Source organism: Xiphophorus maculatus, chromosome 15, assembly GCF_002775205.1.
Source record: "Xiphophorus maculatus strain JP 163 A chromosome 15, X_maculatus-5.0-male, whole genome shotgun sequence".
NCBI classification, from domain to species: Eukaryota; Metazoa; Chordata; class Actinopteri; order Cyprinodontiformes; family Poeciliidae; genus Xiphophorus; species Xiphophorus maculatus.
In genome coordinates this window covers 13,354,935-13,375,985 of record NC_036457.1, presented here as the reverse complement: position 1 = coordinate 13,375,985, position 21,051 = coordinate 13,354,935, and the positions used below count along the sequence as shown (strand labels likewise).

At 37.7% G+C, this 21,051-nt stretch overlaps 2 protein-coding genes across 3 annotated transcripts; both read right to left on the bottom strand.

The window, feature by feature from the left end:
- Positions 1–672: 672 nt before the first annotated feature.
- On the bottom strand, positions 673–15,270 carry sec63 (SEC63 homolog, protein translocation regulator). 2 transcript variants are annotated; one of them, XM_014469205.2, is made up of 20 exons: positions 15,005–15,270; positions 14,270–14,369; positions 11,676–11,790; positions 11,411–11,523; positions 11,240–11,301; positions 10,456–10,514; positions 10,309–10,359; positions 10,104–10,212; positions 9,844–9,938; positions 8,971–9,103; positions 8,495–8,587; positions 8,250–8,395; positions 7,791–7,938; positions 7,570–7,652; positions 7,344–7,418; positions 7,088–7,246; positions 6,812–6,997; positions 6,529–6,729; positions 3,875–3,979; positions 673–2,835 (listed from the first exon to the last, which is right to left on the bottom strand). In XM_014469205.2, exons 1-20 carry the CDS (start codon positions 15,126–15,128, stop codon positions 2,698–2,700), a joined length of 2,295 nt encoding a protein of 764 aa, XP_014324691.1. In that variant the 5' UTR covers positions 15,129–15,270; the 3' UTR covers positions 673–2,697. The 2 variants fall into 2 exon arrangements, with proteins under 2 accessions (XP_014324691.1, XP_005800300.1); XM_005800243.3 differs by having other exon boundaries at positions 7,350–7,418.
- A 2,030-nt stretch (positions 15,271–17,300) lies between these two features.
- iyd (iodotyrosine deiodinase) lies at positions 17,301–19,592 on the bottom strand. Its single transcript, XM_005808836.3, has 5 exons — positions 19,240–19,592; positions 18,506–18,703; positions 18,244–18,403; positions 17,989–18,145; positions 17,301–17,831 (listed from the first exon to the last, which is right to left on the bottom strand). Exons 1-5 carry the CDS (start codon positions 19,430–19,432, stop codon positions 17,631–17,633), a joined length of 909 nt encoding a protein of 302 aa, XP_005808893.1. The 5' UTR covers positions 19,433–19,592; the 3' UTR covers positions 17,301–17,630.
- Between the last annotated feature and the right edge of the window lie 1,459 nt (positions 19,593–21,051).

Here is a 21,051-nt window from a genome sequence, read left to right as displayed (position 1 = left end):
CGTATAAATTTGCAAAACGTACCGTGAGGGAATTCCCACACCTGCGAAGCCGTTGAGTTCCCATTTTATTTCCCCACATCTGAGACATAATGAATTAAATATCAACCATAAATTAATTTCAGTAATTCAATTCAAAGAGTGAATCTAAATTATTAGACACAGAGAGATTGAGCCTTTATTTTTGGGTTGATTGTGGATTATGGAATATAGTTAATAATTCAATTTCTGTCTTTCTAGAGTTATGAGTATTGGGTAATCAAAGTACTGCCTGGACAGCTTCCATTCAGAAATACATTGACACTCTCCTCATTCCTAAAGTAGTTGACAGACTGTTGTTGGAAAGTTGAGTGGAAGGAAAAATAATGATTTAAACAGGTACTAATCTGTTTTAATGAACATTTGGTAAGACCTGCCATGATATTTTAAACCTAATCTCCAACTGTACACCATGACAAGTCCTGTAGTTCAACAGCACAAGGAATATTTTCTAACACAAGGAAGTAAAGACCAGATCACAAGCAAACTCATTTAAAAGTTTTTATTTGAAATGATTTTAAATACAAATAATATATATATTTTTCCCCATTTACAATGACAGCTTCTTTGTAAACAAAAGTGGCAGATCGATAGTCATTTGGGTAGTCGCTTGTCCAAACTGAGGTGGCCTGTGGGCCAGTCACCTGGATGCGGTTGGTTGTGGGAGGGACGGTGGAGATTCATTGCAGCGTTTTGTCTAAATTTCCTCCCACGCAGCGCAATTCACCGATGCTACATTCTGTTGCAGAGGGAAGAGTATCTTTTGGTTTACACCTGCTCTGACTTGTAACAAAATGGTGAATCGTGTAAGCGCCTGTGCTCCAGTGACGGAGCATGGCTTTGAATATTTCAGAAATTCAGATCTCTCACGCTTAACATGACAAAACCAAAATGCACTCTGGAAAAAAATAAAATAAACAAATGTACAGATTTTCTTAGGGAAAGACTGTAAGAACTAAAACTGCAGAATTAGAGTTTACAGAACTGCATTAAGAAGCTTGGATTTTTCTTTAAACATCTACAAATAAAGATGAAAACACAACAAAACAAGTCTGAATACATGCTGTAGCTCAACTGCGACAAAAGAATAAAAAAGAAAACTTTAAATGAAAGACAGCTCCATTTGCTTTGCAATCCTAAGGTCTAAAACCAAGAGTCAAAAGTAAGCTGGTTCTGCTTTATGGTAAGAAAAACGCTATTTAGTATGAAAGTAAATTAAATTCCAACAACCATTTGTTCAGTTGTGTGTGTGGTAGACACATCACATTCAACCCTCTAAATATTTCACAAAATAAAAAGGAAAATAACCAACTCCTCATGACAAGATGAGTGATATGTAGCCCCAACAATGTGGAGCTATATTTTACTCTAAATAAACAATTCAGATGTTTCGTTTTTTACAGGGAAAATAAATCTGATCTGCTCAAGGGAACCACCAGAGGATGCGTACGCTGTGATTCAGCAGATGTATTCATAAGGCCCTTATAGGACAATGACTTACACTGGAATGTGCTACAACTGTGGAAAGAAAACAAGAGGAAATCAAAGTAATGCACGACTCCAAAAAGCCAGGAGTAAAGATCACTATCTTAGTCAATTCAAATGGCTGAAACCATTCATTTTTTTTATGCACCGATCACGGTTTTTATGGTTCATACGAATAAGAAAAAAAAAAAAAAAGGTACTTTGATAGAGGTAGTAGTTTCGAAGCATACAGACAAAAGAATTCCAAGATTATCCCCATTTTTGCAAACCATTTCACTCTAAACTTTCAGATTTTTATTGCAGTCAAACAAAAAGTGCAGCATGAGTGTGAAATCTTTGTTTTGATGCACTTAATAGAGGGGAGAGTCAGTTTTAGCATACGACCTGCTGAAACCTGACTGCTTGACTGAAGCATTTCTACTTCCTCACGTGACAAATGGAGAAAAATAAAGGTTTCTTTAACACTGCAAGTCATTCATTTCATTTGACTCGTTTAGAACAAATATACAAATTCATTAAAAAAACAAAAAGTACAAATGAAATACAGTTGTGATGCTGGAAAGAAAACGGCAAAAATAAAAACTTGTGCAACCCCTGCACTCAAAAGAGAAAATGCTTCTTTAATATACGCCTCTGCAGATGAAGTGTACAACAGAAAGTTTCATAGGTGTGGAAAATATCGGCGCAGGAGGATTTTAAAACCGAGAGGAGGACAATGTCCTTACAGAGTTTGTTTGTTTCTGTTAGTTTTGCAAATGGATGCAGCTGTTATTTATCTGCCTCGAGGAAAAGAACCCATTTAATAATAATAGGTCCTTTAGTCCAAAGTTTGTTTTTTTTGTCTCTCATACCTGTACAAACACATACACTTTACACAGCACACACACTCACTTACTCACGCACTCAGGCCTGTTAGTATTCACAGAAATGTCCACCTGCAGCGGACGATGAAACACAAAGTCTCTATAGAAAGGAGGGAGATGGGAGCAGGCCCCGAGGGGTCACAGTTTATGACATTGTAAAAGTAAAATTGTGGCGGGTTCTGAGTGTAGAAATTCTCCTCCGTGATTTATTCATTCGTGTGTTTTTGTTTATGGCAGGCACGGCTTCTCCTCGTCACTAGTGGATGAGCGGTCGCTCCAGGGGGACGGCCCCGACGCGTTCACGTCCGCCCCGTCAGTCGTTGTCCTCGTCTTCGTCGTCGCTCTCCTCGATGCCGTCGCTGTCCTCCTGCTCCTCGTCCTCCTCCTCCGTGTCGGGGATGTCCCACTGCGGGTGGTTGTCCAGCATGGCCTTGGCCTCGTGGACCTCCAGCTAAAGAAAACACACGTAGAAAAAAGACAGCTTTTAAAATAAAGCAAAATAAAAATACAGGAAACCAGTTTTCTTATCTAACTAGGCCCGTAGGAATAGTTCAACAATAAATTTACTGATGTCGAGACGATAAAGAGAAACGTGCACCCCAGAAGTGTGTAGACTAATTCTAGTTTGTTTGCTCGTCCAGCCAGAATCCACATAATCTGAACAGCCAGTAATATTCAAATACTGAAAAAGTTGTAATTTGTTGGTAATTTTTGAGAATGATCTGCTTTACTCTTAGGCAGCGCTTGCGTTAAAGTACAACTTTGACAGAACAGGATCAGTATTTTTGGGAGAACAATGAAAGACAAAAATATGGATTCTTGCTAACTATTCTTATTTTTGAAAGCTTTTTACTTTTTATAGGGAAAAATATTGTGCTTTTAATAGATTTCCTGATATATCAAATAATTTGGGAAAAAAATATTAAATCTATTATTCTTTTTTTTATGCCTGTTATATATGTCCCCTTTATTTTTTCATACACCTGTTAGCTTTTCCTGCAACATGCAAGTCAGTTTGTTCAATAAACATGTCACTAAAATATTAATAATACATAATAAAGTTATATCACATAGAACAGATGTGGGAAAAAATTTGGATAGCTTTTTTAAAGTCCCTAGCTGTAATGTGCTTGATACTAACATGTAACTCAATAACCAACACGTATTTTAGATCAAGTTACCATGCTCTTTGGTGTTTAAATTTACATATATGATCCAATTATTATAACACTTCATTTAAACAGAAATCCAGTAGTAAATACCACCATCATTTTTTTTTATAATTACAAAGAATTGTATTAGTTTTTAATACATTTTTAATTGTTTGACAATATTCAATACCAGACAAATGCTGTAGTTCTTGTTGTAATTCTTGCCTGTTTTAAAATAGAAAAAAAAAATAGAAACTGAAGAGATAATGTAGATTTGCTATAAAATACAGCAAGAAAATAAAAAACACACTACGAACATATGAATAAACATCTCATCACCTTAAGTGGTTTGAACTGATCCAGACCCAGGTAGGAATCAGAACGGAGGATGACTGAGTACTGGTAGTTGCCTGCTTTGGATGGGGCTGGAAACTTTAGCTCCACCTGAAAAACAAAAACAAAAGAAGAAACAAAGGTTGAAACACATTTAATTGTACTGAATGCTGGTCAATTTTCAAATAACTATTGCTCTGCCAAAGCGGAGATACGGGTCTAAAGACACTTTAGAGAAGAACCGTGTTTAAGCAGGAAGCATCAAATGCCTAAAAAGGATGCGGCCATTTAAAACAGACGTGATCATTGACTAAATGGATTCTAAAATCTGATCTTAACTCTTCAAAATAAATCAAACCTCATTTCAAATGTCCAAAATGTTATTTACCAAAACAAAACAACAACTCATTCAACTTAAATTTGTCACATAATTAAAAAAAACAAAAAACTGTAAGTTATAGGTTAAGAGGGGTGCTTCAAGATAAACACAGAACCTCAGATTAAGTGCAAAAATAATCCAATATTTAAAACTGTAAATGATCTCCAACACACCGAAGTCATGGGTGACTCGATGCCTTGTCGTTGGAATTTCAAATCTACACTGGTGAGACTACCTCAAGCGAGGCTAACCAACATTGTTAACCTCTGCTTTTATAACTGGGCAGCTAACATGTTATGTTCCTTTAACTACTGGTCACAATCCAAAGAGGATGCACATCCAACTTGTTGGCAGGTGATGGAGCCAAATTTGGTCCAGCACACTTCCCTAAACTCTTTACTGGGTTATTCCTCTCCATTATCTGTTGATAAACCTGTAGTTAATCCAGTGATCTGTCACAGGTGTCGGATTAACTAGGCTAGGCTAATCTGGACTACTTAGGTGTAAGATCAGGTCAGCAACGTCAGTGTTTGCCGTTTTTTTGTTTAAAGCTCCATATTATCCAGCCACTTCTTCTAATCCTTTCCATTAAGAAAATATACAGAGGACTTGTAACCCACAGGTTGTTGGCATCTGTACTTGGAGTCAGTCCATTTCCAGCCGAGTTCCTATTTTGATGGTCGTCTTTTCAAAACAATCCGCCTAAAGTGTTTGTTTACAACTGGCCCTGCTCCTCTTGTCAACTCAGAAAGGAAAATATTGCTTTAAGATTGTAATTTAACATTAAATGTGATTTTGCACAAGGCTGCAGAAAACTGAAGCTGAACAGTTTTTAAATGAAGTTTCCATAAAACCACTGCATTGCTGTCATTTAGAGAGAGAAAGATGGCTCCACTGTAAAAGCTCACCTTACAAATGGTCTTCTAAAAGGAGGGGGCAGCGGTGTGTGTAGTCAGAAATTAACCAACTCATGGTGATGACAGGGCTTGACTATAAATATTACCAATTCTACATCAGGCTGTGATTAGCAGCTTGTGCAAATACATACAGTAAACATCTAATTATCAGCACAATGAAGCTTTTTATTATTCATCGTGAGCGAGTTGAACATGGCTGCTGTGAACAGCCCCAGTCTGGGCTGCCGGAAACACATCTGCCCCATACGCAGAGCCTTAAATCCCACAATGCAAGCATAGGAGAAACTATCGAGGTGACTGATTGGTACCCAGCGACCCGTCATGCATGAAAGGGGGCAGCTCCCATAGCAACAGCTGGCCGCGCAGTGTTACACGGAGCCCTCATTAAGCTTTTACATTCCTGTCAATCTGGGCTGTTGTTGGTGAAAACTGTTCTGGATAAACATGCGCAAACTCCTTGGAGGGAGCAATGCTGAGTGCAAAGGCCGGCCTAGCAACACGATGTGATGTTGACGGGTGCGGTGTAACAGAAACTACAGATGCACCGATCAGAAAGTTTGAGCAAATTAAGAAAAACATAAAAATAAATCGTGATGAAGCGATTGTTGAAATAATTGTCAGCAATTTTGTAATCAAAAAATGGCCATTTGCAAAGAGAGGTGTGCAAAAAGAACATACATTTTGCATTTAAGATAAAAAATTTTTTAAAAACTTTGTTTGTAAATATGTTTTACCCCAAACTCCTTACGTTTTTGCTTCACTAAAATTTTGTTTAAAAGAAATAAAAAGTCTTATTAGGCACCTTTTGCTACCCAATTATTAATTGGTTAATTAAAAAACAACAAACAGGTTAGCCCACACTGTATTGATGTTAACTCAAACAGAAAAAGCTTGAGTGTTCACATGTTAATGTAAAAAGTATTGTTTAGCTGCAGATGCATCCTTTGTGACAAATGATAAAGGAATGCTACGTTAAAGTTATGTGAATGCATTTTATACAAAATGTTTGTTTTCTTATTTAACAAAAGAAATGAATTGTTTATCTGAATCTTTTAATGCAGTGGTCCCCAACCACCGGGCCCAATTGGTACCAGGCTGCGCAAGAAATAATGAACTACTTCCGGATCTTTTATTTTGAAAATCCTAAACTGGATTTTACCGGTTATGTCTTTCGTGTCAAAATTGAGCCAACTTGCAGCAGAATGAGTAACAAAACAACATCTGAGTACAGCGCGCGCACCCTCCCCCCCTCACATTTTGCGCTTCCTCCAACTTTATTTTGAAAACATCGCACCAATACTGAAAATAGTAGTGAGGAAAATGCGCTGACTTTCCACAACACCTTTTCAGAAGCACGGTCTCACCTCCTCTGAGTCTCTTAGTGTGCAGACGTGGTAGGGCATGGAGACGAGCGTCTGATCTCTGCGGTCGGCGATGTACAGCCACCACCACTCCTGCTTCTCCTCTGGAAAGTAAAGGCTGTAGACGGGGTGCGTCACCTTCGACTTCGTTTCCAGCAGCGCCCGCTCTCGCCGCTGGATGCTCTGCTGCAGCGCCTCCCACTCCTGAAAGGTTGGATGAAACAACATTTAGTTGAAGGCAAGCTCACGTTCTCTTATTTAGTGTCGATAAAAGCGTCACACTGACCTCCTCGTCGTCTCCACCACCGCCCTCGTCGACTTCGGTGTCGCTTTGTTTGTCGCTCTCTTCGTCTCTTTCGCTGGGAGAATCCTTGTTGGTTTCGCCTTCGTCCGACTCGCTGCCTTTATCTGAAGCTTCGTCGTCTTCTTCCTTCGTCGTGGATGCTGCAGCTGATGTTGTAACTGCCATTTCCTGAGACATTGTAAACATTTCAACAAACTGAAACAAGACAATCGTCATTGTTACAAAGAGTCGAATTTAGCCAAGATTTTAGATGCTTACATTTCCTGCCACATTGCCATTAGCCTGCTTGCTTTTAACGGGAGCAGGCAACGCTTTCTTCTTAGTTAATTTCTTCTTCTTGGACTTGGCTGTCTTCTTGGCCCCTTTGTTCTTGCTTTGCCAAACTTTAGTTTTGGCTTTATTTGTGTCTCCCTGATTCTGAATTTAAGACGAGATTAAAAGTTGTCATTTATTTATGGTGGGATTTTAACAAACGCTGACGTTTTCCGTCTGCAGATGAAAGATGGCGGGTTACCCTTACTGCTTCCTCTGTATTGGCTGTCTCCTCTCCGTGACATATTGATGCTTCCTGCTCCTTCTCAAACATATCCTGCAAACAATGAACAGTAGGACGACATGACACTTTTAAAGCCTTAAATATAGCAAACTGCACCCTCTACTGGTGACCAGAAGTAGTATATAAACCACAAAAAGCATTTCTTTCTATGAAGTCTCAGCATTCCGCCAAATGAAATACTTACTGCCATCCGCTTCCTGTTGAGGGTGACTGTTACTGTGACGATTGAGCCCGCAGTGATGTTACTGCTATCCTCATCATCAAGGACTAGCAAACATAAAGAAAAAGGAGAATAGCAGCTAAACTTAATCAATCTATACCTAAAATGTCACATTTTACACCCAGAAGCACTTTGAAGACAAGTTCCCATGAAGCAAATGTAGATGAAAAATTGTCTGGACTAACCCTGTAGCTTGATGCCCATTGTAATATGAGGGAAGCTGCCCAGAACAGCCATGACCTCGTCATACTTCTCCTCCCCAAGAAAACGCAACATGCTGCGTCTGTCCGAGTCCTTCAGACTCACCAGGTCCTGCAGCGTCCGCACCTTATACTGCACAGGGACGCATCAGATGACAGGAAGAGAACAATTCCTTAGGGTTTCATACTAAATAAATAACTCAAATACACTAAATTAGTAAACTACAAAATAATCCATAAGCAGATGTTACTTTGATGCTAACTTTTTTGTTGTTGTTGAAGTAATCATATTTAATGTACCGGTAATCATGTTTTGTACTTCAAGGCTAAAAATAATTTCTAATTTTGTCTACCGTCATCATAAATAATCTAAAAAAAGAAAAATAATAAAGCAACCCATGACTCAGATTTGAGCAACTTTTCCTTTCCTGTGTTAGAGCCTACCTTTTTAGAAATGCAGTAGCGAAGATGCTCCTCTTCGAAATGAGGCAGCTGCAGCAACGGCGACTTGGTCTCCTGCAGGCCCTGCACGATCATTTGGGTCAGCTTCATACAATTCTCAATGGTCACCAGTCTGGGAGCGGGGAAACCTAGAGATGAATAAGCAAGTGTGCGCAGATTATTTCTAGCAGAAAAGAAACGGAGGCACCATGATGCTGAGTAGGGGTTGCGACCATCGCTGTGTGTACCTCCTCTGCTGTTAGCCATCATGGTGAGCTGACAGCCAACGTTGATCATCTCCTGAAGAAGAGCAGGACTCTTCCTCACCACAAATCTTTGATCTGGTGAAGAAATACAAAGAACATGTATGATCTTTCTAAGTGTATACCACTTTTACAATAAATCACATGTGAACAGCTTATTTCTCCATGTCTTGGATTTTTAATAACCTTTCCTTCCGTGTGTTTGAATTTCCTCCAGTTTATCAAACACACTGCAGCTTGTGGGGCTGTTTTAGTTCCTGGAACCCTCAAGACATCATTCTCAAACACCTCTGCTACTCCAGAGACTTTTATAAACGTATGCTTGCAATACCCAAAATTATATTTTCAAAACTGCACCACCGCAAAAAGGGCTGCAAACAAAAAGCTTCACGAGTGTTTGAATTTAAAAGAACAACGGACGAACTGAAGATTTAAAATGTAATTCAACTGATCAGTCCTACCTTCCTCTAAATCCTCCGACACCTCCATGCGGGCCAGATGTGAGAGCACCAACACCCTGGCCTTGAAGCTGTACGGATAACAGAACGGAGGCTCTTTCTTCTTCACGTTGATATTCCCTAATTCACGGATCAACTGCAACAAATGCACAGGCAAAAAGTACTGAATCCTAGGTACATTCTTTGAGGTAGATAATAAACTGTAGAGATTTGCTTAGCTAAAATGTGGTAAAAGATTCTGACGGGGTCTCGCTTCCCACTATACATGAATATTTAGGTATTTTCTCAATTCTTAACCCCTTAATTGATCATTGTGGTGATTGCAGTCTGTCTCTTTCTCAAAACAAGCAAACATGTTTATGTTGGCCTGGATTCAGGAAGAACAAAAATTCAGAGCAACAGAGATTCATATTCTTTATGGATTACCGTAGAACTATCGGATCAATGCACGTCTTCCAATATTCCTTTTTGATAAAAATCACACTACAAACTTCAATCCTCATCATAAACAAAAATCCACAGATTTTCCAGTTTCTAGGAAACTGCCTTAAAATGCCAGTTTGAAGTTTTTTTTGGCCGTATCATTTTCAGATTATCTAAAACTGAACTTGTGTTGTATTTATAATAAGATGATTTTCTTTCTTCCTTCCATATGCAAATTGGTAATTTGGCAGTTCATTGCAAGAACATGGGGAGGAAGGGGCATATTTAAATGGGAACCAGCAGCACAGGCTCACAGGAATGAGGATGTGCCAAAGCAAGTAAAAGTTTATTTCTTCTGCACACAGCTAAAACAAAAGTAACACTAAAGTTCTGCCCAGAGACCAAAAACTTTTCCTGACTGTCTTTGAATCTCCAGAAAAGATGCATTTCTACCTGCGGCACTTCGACGTTGTCTGTGGGTCTTATGGTTGCCTCTTTATTGCTGCGAGGGTCAAATTCACAGGCTGCAGTCAGGACCATGGTTAATCCTGGATGACACAAAAAATGCTATTACGTGACACACCTGAAGTTAAATGTTAAAAGATCTACCAACAAAGTACCAGAGCCTCAAAACTTTTAAAAATATGAAAAATCTTAAAGAAAAAACAAAAAACTATGTATGTGAAAATACTTTCAGTCGAGATTAAACTCACGTTTCATGTTCATGTTTGGTGTTTTGTATATAAAATGCATAAAAAGTTGTGTAGTGCTGATGAGGATCTGGTCTCCACTGTATCGGATTGAGCGGTACCACCATGTGCCCTAAAGCAAGTAGGCAAAAATGAAGCAAAGTTAATTAGAAGAACATCATAGCTGGTACAAAACCTAACTTCAAAAGAAATTGTGCTTAAAGCTTACCACAACTACAGGAAGGATGACCATGAAGGCAAGGCCATAGACCAACAACACCTGGAGAAAAAGAAGTCTCTGTTAGTATAGGTCATTGTGTGACATCAGATGAATGGAATAAAAAAAAAGTGTTATTTCTAGCTATAAAATTTATACCAGCATGGAGTTCTTCTGGTCCACAATCCAGGCAGGCAAAGCGATACCAAAGCTGGTGGCTGGAAGAGGAGAGAGAAAATGGACCAAAGCAGAAAAAAAGATTTTTTGTGTGTTTTTTACACCTCCTGCCAGGTTTATTTTCAAAAACACTTTATGAAGTTAAAGCTGAAGTTTGTCTAGTACATTTTTCATGGAATCATTGTTAATGGAAAAGCATGACCCAATATTTAATAAGTTAAATATTGGGCATGTTTTTGCTAATGTGCAAGTTTTGGGCAGTCAGCCATTCCCATTTAACTTTATTCTATCTTAATTTAATCAAATTGTGAAAATGATGTTACTATCCAAGTGAATCAGTAGTGCATTGAAACCATAATGCATATAGTTAAATAAGTACTTGTTACGTTGCATGGAAATGTTATAGTCTATTATATTTGAGGATTTCACTAATGACCAAATTATGGCCAATGTTAATTTATTTACAGTTCAACCTCATATGTAACATTATGCAATTATTATTAAAAGTTTTTGTAGTACAAGACCTAATGCCAAGAGCTGCTCCTTATTTTCATGCTGGAGGAGGCAGTTAATCCATATGTTTTCAGTTTTAAAAAGCTTGCTATTTTCACTGCACATTTTGTGGTATGGCATAAAATCAAAAGGGTTCGTTATAAATAAATAAAACAACTTCTGGAGGAAATGCACCAACCAGGAGTTTTCTAAAGTTCTGGGTATCGGCAGAGCAACGCAAATATTGGGGTCGACACAGGTAGCTTTAACTTACCTCCTGGACCATCTGGGTTACCGTACAGTTCCCAGTTCTGTCGCGACTGTTCATTGGTAAGACTGCAGAAACAACCAAACGACAGAATATGTTCAACAAATACAAAACACTGACAATGTTGATTTGACCAAATCACTAAGTAATTAAATAAATTTTAAAAAACCCACTTACGCAGCATAGGCTTTGGCAATTCTCATAAACATGACGTCATCACCCCCTTTGTCAGGGTGGTACTTGAGCGACAGTAGATGATACTGCTTCTTAATTGCTTGCACCTTCGCACCCTGGAGTCAAGAACACAATCACACCAACGAGTTCACATCAAGATGTTCACTTCTCAAGACAAACCTAGGTTTGATTTTCTGGATGCTGCATAACTCTCTAATCATTAAAGTGATTGTGAAAAAGACAAACTAATTGTTGGGATGGAATTTACCGGTTCCAAGTTGAGGACTTCATAAGGGTTGTACTCCTGGTAGTCCCTGTCCAGCTTGGACACCTTGTAGGCTAGCAGAAGGAATACAGCCCACCCAAAGAGCAAGGCCACTTTTCTGAAAAAAAAAAGAGGATCAAACACAAATCACTCATCAAACCCTTGTTTATTCCAAGAAAGAATAAGCATGGTTCTCTTTTTTCATGCTGTTGGGATAGAGGGATGGAAACTACAGTGTTGAAATGCTTAAAAAGGGTAGTAACAATTGTGACAGAGGATTAGATGAGAATTTTTAAATCTTACAGTTTTAGTCAAGCTGTACGACATTTTATTTGTCACTCAACTGCTCACCCTGTCAATATTGGGATAAATAACTGAATCTCCATTGGTGTCTGAAAGAATCCTAAAGATAACCACAAATCCCCAACTGGTCTTTCGTTTCTCCGGATGATACAAACGTCATCTGGCCACTAGAGATGTGCTCTCGTCTTCTGAGAAAATAGGAAAATAAGGATTTCACAATCTCTTTCCTTTACACTCAGTGGTCCAAATATTAATGGAGCAAACTGATCCATTCTGGATCAAAGCTAACAAACAGTCTTGAGACCAAACTAAGCAGCTGCTTTAAGCTTATAAAGACGCATTTTAGCAGATAATACATTGGAGAGTGACAAAGAAAACAAAATGAGTACATCTATGTGTAAAAGCACCCCTTCTGAATTCAACAGATCTGCTACAAAAATTTGTTTTTAACTCAAAGTCACTCCTTAACATCCCTAGCAGCAATTTTCCCATCAGAGAGGAAACCTGTCATCAGGAAATAGAAATAGAAAACTAATTACAATCGATTCATCTCTACTGAGCAGAAGGTCACAAAAGTTCTGGCATCCTTATTGTTTTGTCGTTTACAGATAGATGTTGAACTTGATACCATGACAATGGCAAAAGTAAGAAAATACATGCCCAGAATCTGTTACCATAACAACGGATCACTAGTTTACACCAGCTCAGATGGCACAAATACGCAAAATGTTTTCCTATAAAGATTGTGAAACAGTGATGAGCAGAGAAGTGATGCGACTTTTCAATTTGAAGAAACAGACAACCATGCCGTAAATCTTCATCAGCACTCATGAAAGCTGCACAACAGAAATATTGCTGCTAAACATGATATTAGTCATGTTGTTCTCGTGTCTTTTGACGTCTCCAACTCTCTCCGTGACCACATTGGAAGCTGTCATCTGTGAGAATGTGATTTCGTCCACCAGGCCACATAGCTTGTTGGCATGCAAAATTCAACACTCTGATTACAACAGTCGAATATAAATGCTCGATTAATTTTATATCTAGTGATACTGTAACGAGAAGCTATTTGGAAACATGCAGGCCAAATCAGTATTCCACAAAAATCCTAAAAACCAAATATTAGATTTTAGAGGGTAAACAGGATGTGACTGTAATGACAGAGGAAAAGTTTAATGTGGGCGGCAGAAGACAAATTGTTGAGAAGCTGCTATAAAAGCTCACAGAGATTAAACATAAACAGCTCTGAGAAAACATGGGGAGAAGAGTATTAGTGGACATGTCAGGAAACAAAACATGTTTAGAGAGACAGCAAACATCACCAAGAGATTTAAACAAAATAAAAGGTCATTCATATAATTCCCCCTCGGCGAGCTGAACTACACCATGTAACGCCTGACCTTTTAACACACATCACAAAATATTGACGCACTGAGCGAACAGCACCAAAGAACAACATCCACACACACTAGTTATTAGGGAGAATATTTGTATAATTGTGGAGTGTAAAAGTCATAGAATGGGTACTTAGTAAAATGTCACCAGCTGTGGAGAAAATGCATTTAGCACAAAAAAAATCTCCAGCGGGTGGTTGGCCATGATAAGAGAGAATGATTTCTTAAAAGAACAAAAAGGCATTTTCAGAACATGGCTTTTCATCTTTCGGTGGCTGTACTGCACAGTAATAGAAAAACACACACGTCATCCGATCTTACGCAGTTCTTTAGAAAAAAAAAAGACAACACCAAGGTCCAACAAAGGATATTTTACAGTGGGGACTTTATATCAACAAATCATCGCTTAGAACTAAAGTAAATAGAAAAAAAATTAAAACTGACTGACTGAAAAACATCTGATGTTACACAGACAAGAGAAAAAGGACACTCTTAAAATGTTGGACATTTTTTTTATTAAGGGGCTTGGGTGATGAGGTTTCCAAGGTGGAGATTTAAAATATTAAGCATTTCAAAAGTAAGGTGTAAAACTTTCGACCTCTACTCCAGAACTGAAAATGTTTGATCCAAATGTTTGATCCAAATGTAAGACAGAGATTCCCCTCCTGTAAGTGTTGCTTGGACTTTCATGTATGAGAACTTTCCTCCCCACATAGTTACTGTCGCATTTGACTGAAGTTCACAGCAAAAGCAAGTAAATTGATCTGAAGAGCCAAATGATCCAAACTGTGGCCATAGTGCTACAAAATGCTTCCATAAACCAATCAGAAATGGCGTCCTGCAGTGCGTCAGGCTTTTAGCTCATCTTAAAAACGATCAAACCCAGGTGTCTGCACTCACTTTAGTGTCGGGATGATGCTCTGCTGAGACTTCATCAGCCTGAGCCGATACCACAGGCACCGGCCATGTACCCTCCTCAAGCTCTTCAGACGCAGTTGTTCTGAAAGGAAGATGGAGAGGGAGCAGTTGTGGACACATCAGCACTATCTGAATGATAACACTACCTGACCTACATCAGTTAGATAACAAAAAGAGGTGAAATGTTAAACACAGCGGTATAGGTAAGGTTTAATTTAACAGAATGGATCATTTTAGGCATCAATACACAAGGACTGTAACACAGAACAAACTGGTGAACTTTGTCAGATTTGGTTACGTCAGAACATCTCTGTTGTATACAAACAGATACCAGGAGTAAGATAAGAATACTCCATAATAAGACTTTTAAAAAGACAAACTTGAGATGCTGAGAAATCAACACTACTACTAAATTGCAGCTTTACATTAAATAAGGAATTGGCTTCATGATTACATCCAAACACGGGCTATAAAGTCAGGTGTTTGGATGCCAAAACAGACAGAAAAAAAGACATGTGCATCATATTTCTGACGTTTGTTAGCTTCTGTTTGCACAATGGTATATTTCCTGCCTGTGAAAATAAGAAAATCTCAATTAATTATTATTATTTTTTTTTACAAGTTGATACGTTTCCATAGCATTTAGCAATCGTCTAGGCAGGGTTACTAGGTTAACGAGCGATATAAGATAACAGAGAGCCAACCACCGGGCCTTACCAGCGTTCTGATCCCGGGGCCACAGGTAATATGTGGCCGGGATCACAATAAGTCCGACGAAGGACGTGAGAAAATAGAAAAACGTATTGCCGCTGTCATCGTACTGGAACTGTTGTCCGGCCATTTCGAAGCGGCGCTGGGGTCGCCCTTGTTCCCCACCGTTGCGTGTTTGTCCCCCTCAGAGCCCCAAAATGTGACAGACTTTGGGTTGTCTAGCCTGCTAGCATCCAGCCGAGAGAGCTCGATGCCTCGGTGTACGTGGTGTACGCCTGCGCAATGTGGCTTTTCTTCTTCTCTACAGGAAGGGCAGGACACACACAACGGCAGCGCATTGGTTCCCCCCACAGGTCCCTGTTTAAAAGTTGGGCGCTGTCCTATATTTTAGTTAAATATGTCTGGTTTAAGTACAAACAGTAAAATGACATTTTATGCACAGCTTGAAGCAGATTTTAAATAGGCAACAACACAGTTAGATACGGAAGAGGATTAGGGCCACTGAAAAAATAAAAAAATAATTCTGACTTTAAAGTCAGAATTCTGAGATTAAAGTCAGAAAGTCAGAATTCTGAGATTAAAGATAAAGATAAAGAATTTAATCTCAGAATTCTGAGATTAAAGTCAGAATTCTGAGATTAAAGTCAGAAAGTCAGAATTCTGAGTTTAAAGTCAGAATTCTGAGATTAAAGTCAGAAAGTCAAAATTCTGAGTTTAAAATCAGAATTCTGAGATTAAAGTCAGAAAGTCAGAATTCTGAGATTAAAGTCAGAATTCTGAGATTAAAGTCAGAATTCTGAGATTAAAGTCAGAAAGTCAAAATTCTGAGTTTAAAATCAGAATTCTGAGATTAAAGTCAGAAAGTCAGAATTCTGAGATTAAAGTCAGAATTCTGAGATTAAAGTCAGAAAGTCAGAATTCTGAGTTTAAAGTCACAATTCTGAGATTAAAGTCAGAATTCTGAGATTAAAGTCAGAAAGTCAGAATTCTGAGATTAAAGTCAGAATTCTGAGATTAAAGTCAGAAAGTCAGAATTCTGAGTTTAAAGTCAGAATTCTGAGATTAAAGTCAGAAAGTCAGAATTCTGAGATTATAGATAACGAATAAAGATAAAGAATTTAATCTCAGAATTCTTTTTTGTTTTTTTCGGTGGCCCTTATCCTCTTCCGTAGTTAGATGGATAAATCATGACAAGTAATAAAGTTACTGTTTATGGATTGTGATCATGTCTTAAATTTACACTACAGAAAAAGGTTTCCTTCACTTTTCGAATCTAAAAATATCCTTTAGAGCTAGTATTGGTGAATTGTTGCTTCACATTCACACTGTGAAAGGCAAGATTTCATTCAGTGTAGAGTTTTATTATCCAAATTCAACTCTATTCAATAGCTAATAGACATACAGTTTTAATTGCTTGTTTTAAGATCCAGCTGGGGCCTTTTTGGACTTAGTTATGATGTTCTTTAAGTGCATTTATAGGTTCTTTCTTAGGTACTCATCTCCTAATCCAAAAGCATGTATGTAAATTTGATCAGCCTCATTAAATGTTCATTGAGTGTGTGTATTTGTATTGCTACATTTATATAACAGAAAAAAAGTAGACCAAATCTGACATTTTTGGCAATATTTTTTTGGATAGTATGGACACACATAATATGCACAAATCCAGTTTTTTCATTTATAATTCAGATCCAATGTTTTTCAATGCAACCTAAATCTGAACCGTCATGTTGCATTTCATCCAACTTAGCAACACTGAAATGTGATAAGAGCAAATGTAAAACAAGGTGCAAAAGAAGCCTACACCTTCTGCAAACAATGTGTTGCATGTGACATTGTATCATCTTCTGTGCAGGCGTTTCACTTCAGGGCTGTAGACTGTACATAAAGTCTGATAGTGGTCACATCTAAATGATGTCAGTTATATCACAACAAGTTTAATCTCAGCAACAAATCAGAATTGAGTATTAACATGTTGAGGGTGTTCCCCACTTCTCACCTTTTAATTGATGCAAATAGGCACTCCCTGCCTGTGATCTTTAAAAAGTTAAGGTACAGAAAATGGATGGAAAATAATTATTTATTTCAACCCAAATATTACATGTTTAGTGAGCCAACACCAATTTATCTTTTCAACCCACTCTTTGGTAGTCTTTGGCAGCAGTATTAAACATTTATTTCATTTTACCACAGTATTGCCTTGACATGTGGTTTCAAATGAGCAAGCAGTAATGGTTTAGAAAACAGAACCATTAGCCGATGTCTTAAGAATCACAGGGTTAAGTGTTATACCTACTGAACATACAACTGTATTATTGTTTTAAGGAAAAAATTTAATGAGCAAAAATTGGGAATACAACAAAAATATCAGCATTCACACTTTTCACTTACTGTTTTATTAAAAAAACAAAATAGAAGAGCAATACCATATAGTTTCCTACACAGATGACTGAGAGTATTCTTGAGTGGAGAATATACATCAACATTAATACACTTTTTTGTGCCATTTAAACTACTGAGGATACAAATATACCAACTAAAACCAATTTTAATTTTTCTTTGCAGCCATAAGTAGTTTTAAAATTTTAAAAACATTTGTTCTTCAAAAGACATTTGAACACTTTTCCACATTTTATATTCTCTGATTTGTTCCGGTGGCCACCAGGATCTCCTCCAGATTTTTCCGTTTCAAATCTGGCACAGTGGCGTCAGCTGCAGGATAACCCACAGGAAGCAGCATCAGCAGCTTCTCGTTGACCGGCCGCTTGAGGAGGAGCCTGAGCTGAGGGCCACAGTTTAGGGGCGTCGTTGTGACGGTTACTAGGCCCACATTCTGACAGACAGAAAATCAGATTCTTTGTTTGAGATTATACTGTGTTTTTGGAAAAATGTTCAGAGAATGTAATTGTGCATTTGGAAAAATAATTAAATAAATGTTTTCATTTCATTTAGAGTCATTTGTATTTCATAGAATATTTTGTATTTCTAACCTGCAAAGCAGCCAGGAGGATTCCACAAGATATAGAGACACTGATTTCATTGTAATAATGGGTCTTTTTCTTTCCATTTGGTAGAATCCCATAAGTCTGTTTAAAAATGAGAATCAAGTATGGAGCAACATCCAAATATTCCTTAATCCAGTTTGTCCTGTTTTGCAGAAACAAGTGTGATTTATGTGGCATATCATGTCCTTTTAATCATAATCATAATGGTAAAAAAGATGTTGAGTAAGTAAATATGTTCACCTTAGCCTGGCCAAATCATGGACCCACTTATCTCCCATCCTCTGGTGGTAGTTCACCTTCTCTTCTTCTTCCACAATAAGTCTGATCTTGTGCTTTGTGTCCAGATCTGACACTACAACAAACGTCCAGGGCTCTGTGTGAGCACCACTTGGCGCTGTCCCTAAACAGAGACGGAACACATTAATAAACAAACTGATCCCAGTTATGATGGCCTTTGTTGATCCTCAAATGCAGCAAAAAGCCAAACTGATATGTCTCGTGCCTGCAGTGAGGATGACCCTATCGATGACTTCTTGTGGGACTGGCTCGGGGCTGATGAATCTGACAGATCTCCTCTGGTTCATCAAGGAGTAAAAATCCTTGGACCTCTGCAGCATGGTCTCCTCCGAGTAGCGCTGTGGTGAATAGGGAACATGTGCAAGGTCTTCCTCTTTGTTGTTCTCCACCCATTCATCGTCATCTATAATGATGTCAAAGAAATGATATGTGATGCCTCTGACATTCATTTGTTAATCAGGGAATCTAAATAAACAAGGAGACAGACAACATATAGTCTGCCATAACAAGGCACAGAGCTCTGATGCCCTTCAGATGTATAAACTTTAATTATCTAGTTGGTTGGAACTAGTATCAACAGTTCCAATTGATACCAGCTATCGTATACTCAATACGTTATTCAAAGTAGTTTAAAAAGTTTATGTCTAAGGAAATCCAGTAGATGCATGGGCACTTTTCAACCTGGGTGATGTAATGTGGATTGTATTTATGCATAACGTATGAAGGTATTAAACACAAGAAACTTCCCCATGCTTGTTTAGCTCATTATTTATTTTTTGATTTGTTAATATGACTGTTAGTGTTGTATGTCCATTTTTAATTATCGCTAGTTTTTTTCCCTTATTTTAATTTATGTAAAGCCCTTCGCATACGATGCAAGCATGCAAAACACGAAAATCCTATTTTTCTTTGACTAGTAAAAAGGAAACTGGAATTTACCTCCTCTTGTTATTTCTGTGTCATCCTGCAAGTCCTGATCCACCCAGGGTCTGAACTCCTTTTTTGTGGGCCCCTTGGTTTGCCCTGCTACTCTCGGACTGGTCTCTGGTGTCCGAGATTTCAGAAACAAAAAGCCGGCCACGACGCACAGGACCAGAGCGAGGACGGGTGTGAGTTCAGACAGGAGAGCCATGACTGACTGAGCAGCTGCCAGTAGGAGTGGAACTACTGTACCTTTGCTGAGTGCAAACCTCGTGTTATAAAATGCTTCTCTGTTATCTGAAGTGGGCCTTTATGCTGAGTCAGAACATGGGATAAGGCACATGAGCTTGGCACCCTGTTGAAGTAGAAAAAACATTTCCACGGTTCACCAGGTCATGAAAAAACAACAAAAAAACCCCATAAAAGTCTGCAAGTTTAAGTTTCAAAGTCCTATGAGGTTAATATTCCACTTTGTTCTCCCTGTGCTACAAGCTGAATAGTACATGCAAATTGAAACACTTAACAAAAACCTTCAATAAAATGTTCATTTTAATGGAGCAAATGAAATAAAAGTGTTTGGGATATAAGCAATTTTTCTGTTATGTTTTATTGATTGGTCTGAAACAAACAGATTTGGAAATCTTAGGAGCTTCTAAAAAGAGGCGTGTTCAAATTCAAATGCATCTGCCTTTGAATCTGTGAGTGTGATTGAATTGAATTGAATCTGATTGATTTGTTTTTTTATTTTGTAAAAGGGTCTTGAGATATTTATTGTGAATTGGTGGTATATAAATAAACTAAATTGTATTGGGGGAAAAATCTCGTTTTTTGAACAGCACACTTTGAATAAGTGTAGTTTATGGAACGCACCGAAGTCTGGTTTTGAGAAAAGGTTTTAGAACAAAATGAAAACAAAAGATTTAGAAATGTAGTTGATAATAGATAAAACAGCTGAAACACTGACTTCTTTTAAATCTCAACTAAAAACCCACCTGTTTAGAATTGTATTTGAAATGTAATCAATTACAAATTTATGGATGGAACTTGACTTAATGCTTTGTTTTGATTATTGATTCTATATTGCATTGTGTTTCTGTGTTTGTAATGATGTAAAGCACTTTGAAATGTCTTGCTGCTGAAATGTGCTATACAAATAAAATTTGATTGATTGATTGATTGATTGACCTACATTATGTATTTTAAGAAAATGTTTAATTTATCTCCATCTTTCTTGAAAGTCCACCTGTGAAAATTCCAATAAGGGTCAATCATCTTTACTTGTTGACCAAATTTATACCATTCCTGAATGTTAACTACATTTTTTTACGTTCAGTTCCAAAAATGAGGAGTGTATCTATTTTGAGCCAGCATCATGAGATTTGATTTAATTAAGAAAAACTTATTTAAATATCTCTCAGTGACGAACAATTCAAACAATAACACAATCTGACCTAACATAGCGTTATGGATTAATTCGGACAATAGATGGCGCAAAAATTCTTTCTCCAAGTTTTTTGTTGTTTTTTTTTTCTCTAAGTGAGAAGAATATAAATAAGGATACTGAGATTTTGTTTGTTTGTAGCTACAAACAAGAACACTTAAACAATTATTTTTGGCACTAATAATCTCTGGGGCGACAAAATCTAAAATAGAATGTCCTGAATTTCATTATGCTTTCGAGTTTTCATGAGCTGCAAGTTAAAAACTTGTAATATAGATCACTCTTTGTAATAGATCTGAGTTTCAGATTTTGAACTACATTGTTGGAATAAACCTTTAGGTGTTCATTGATATATGCACCTGTAAATAAAAAGATTGTCTGATTTGACA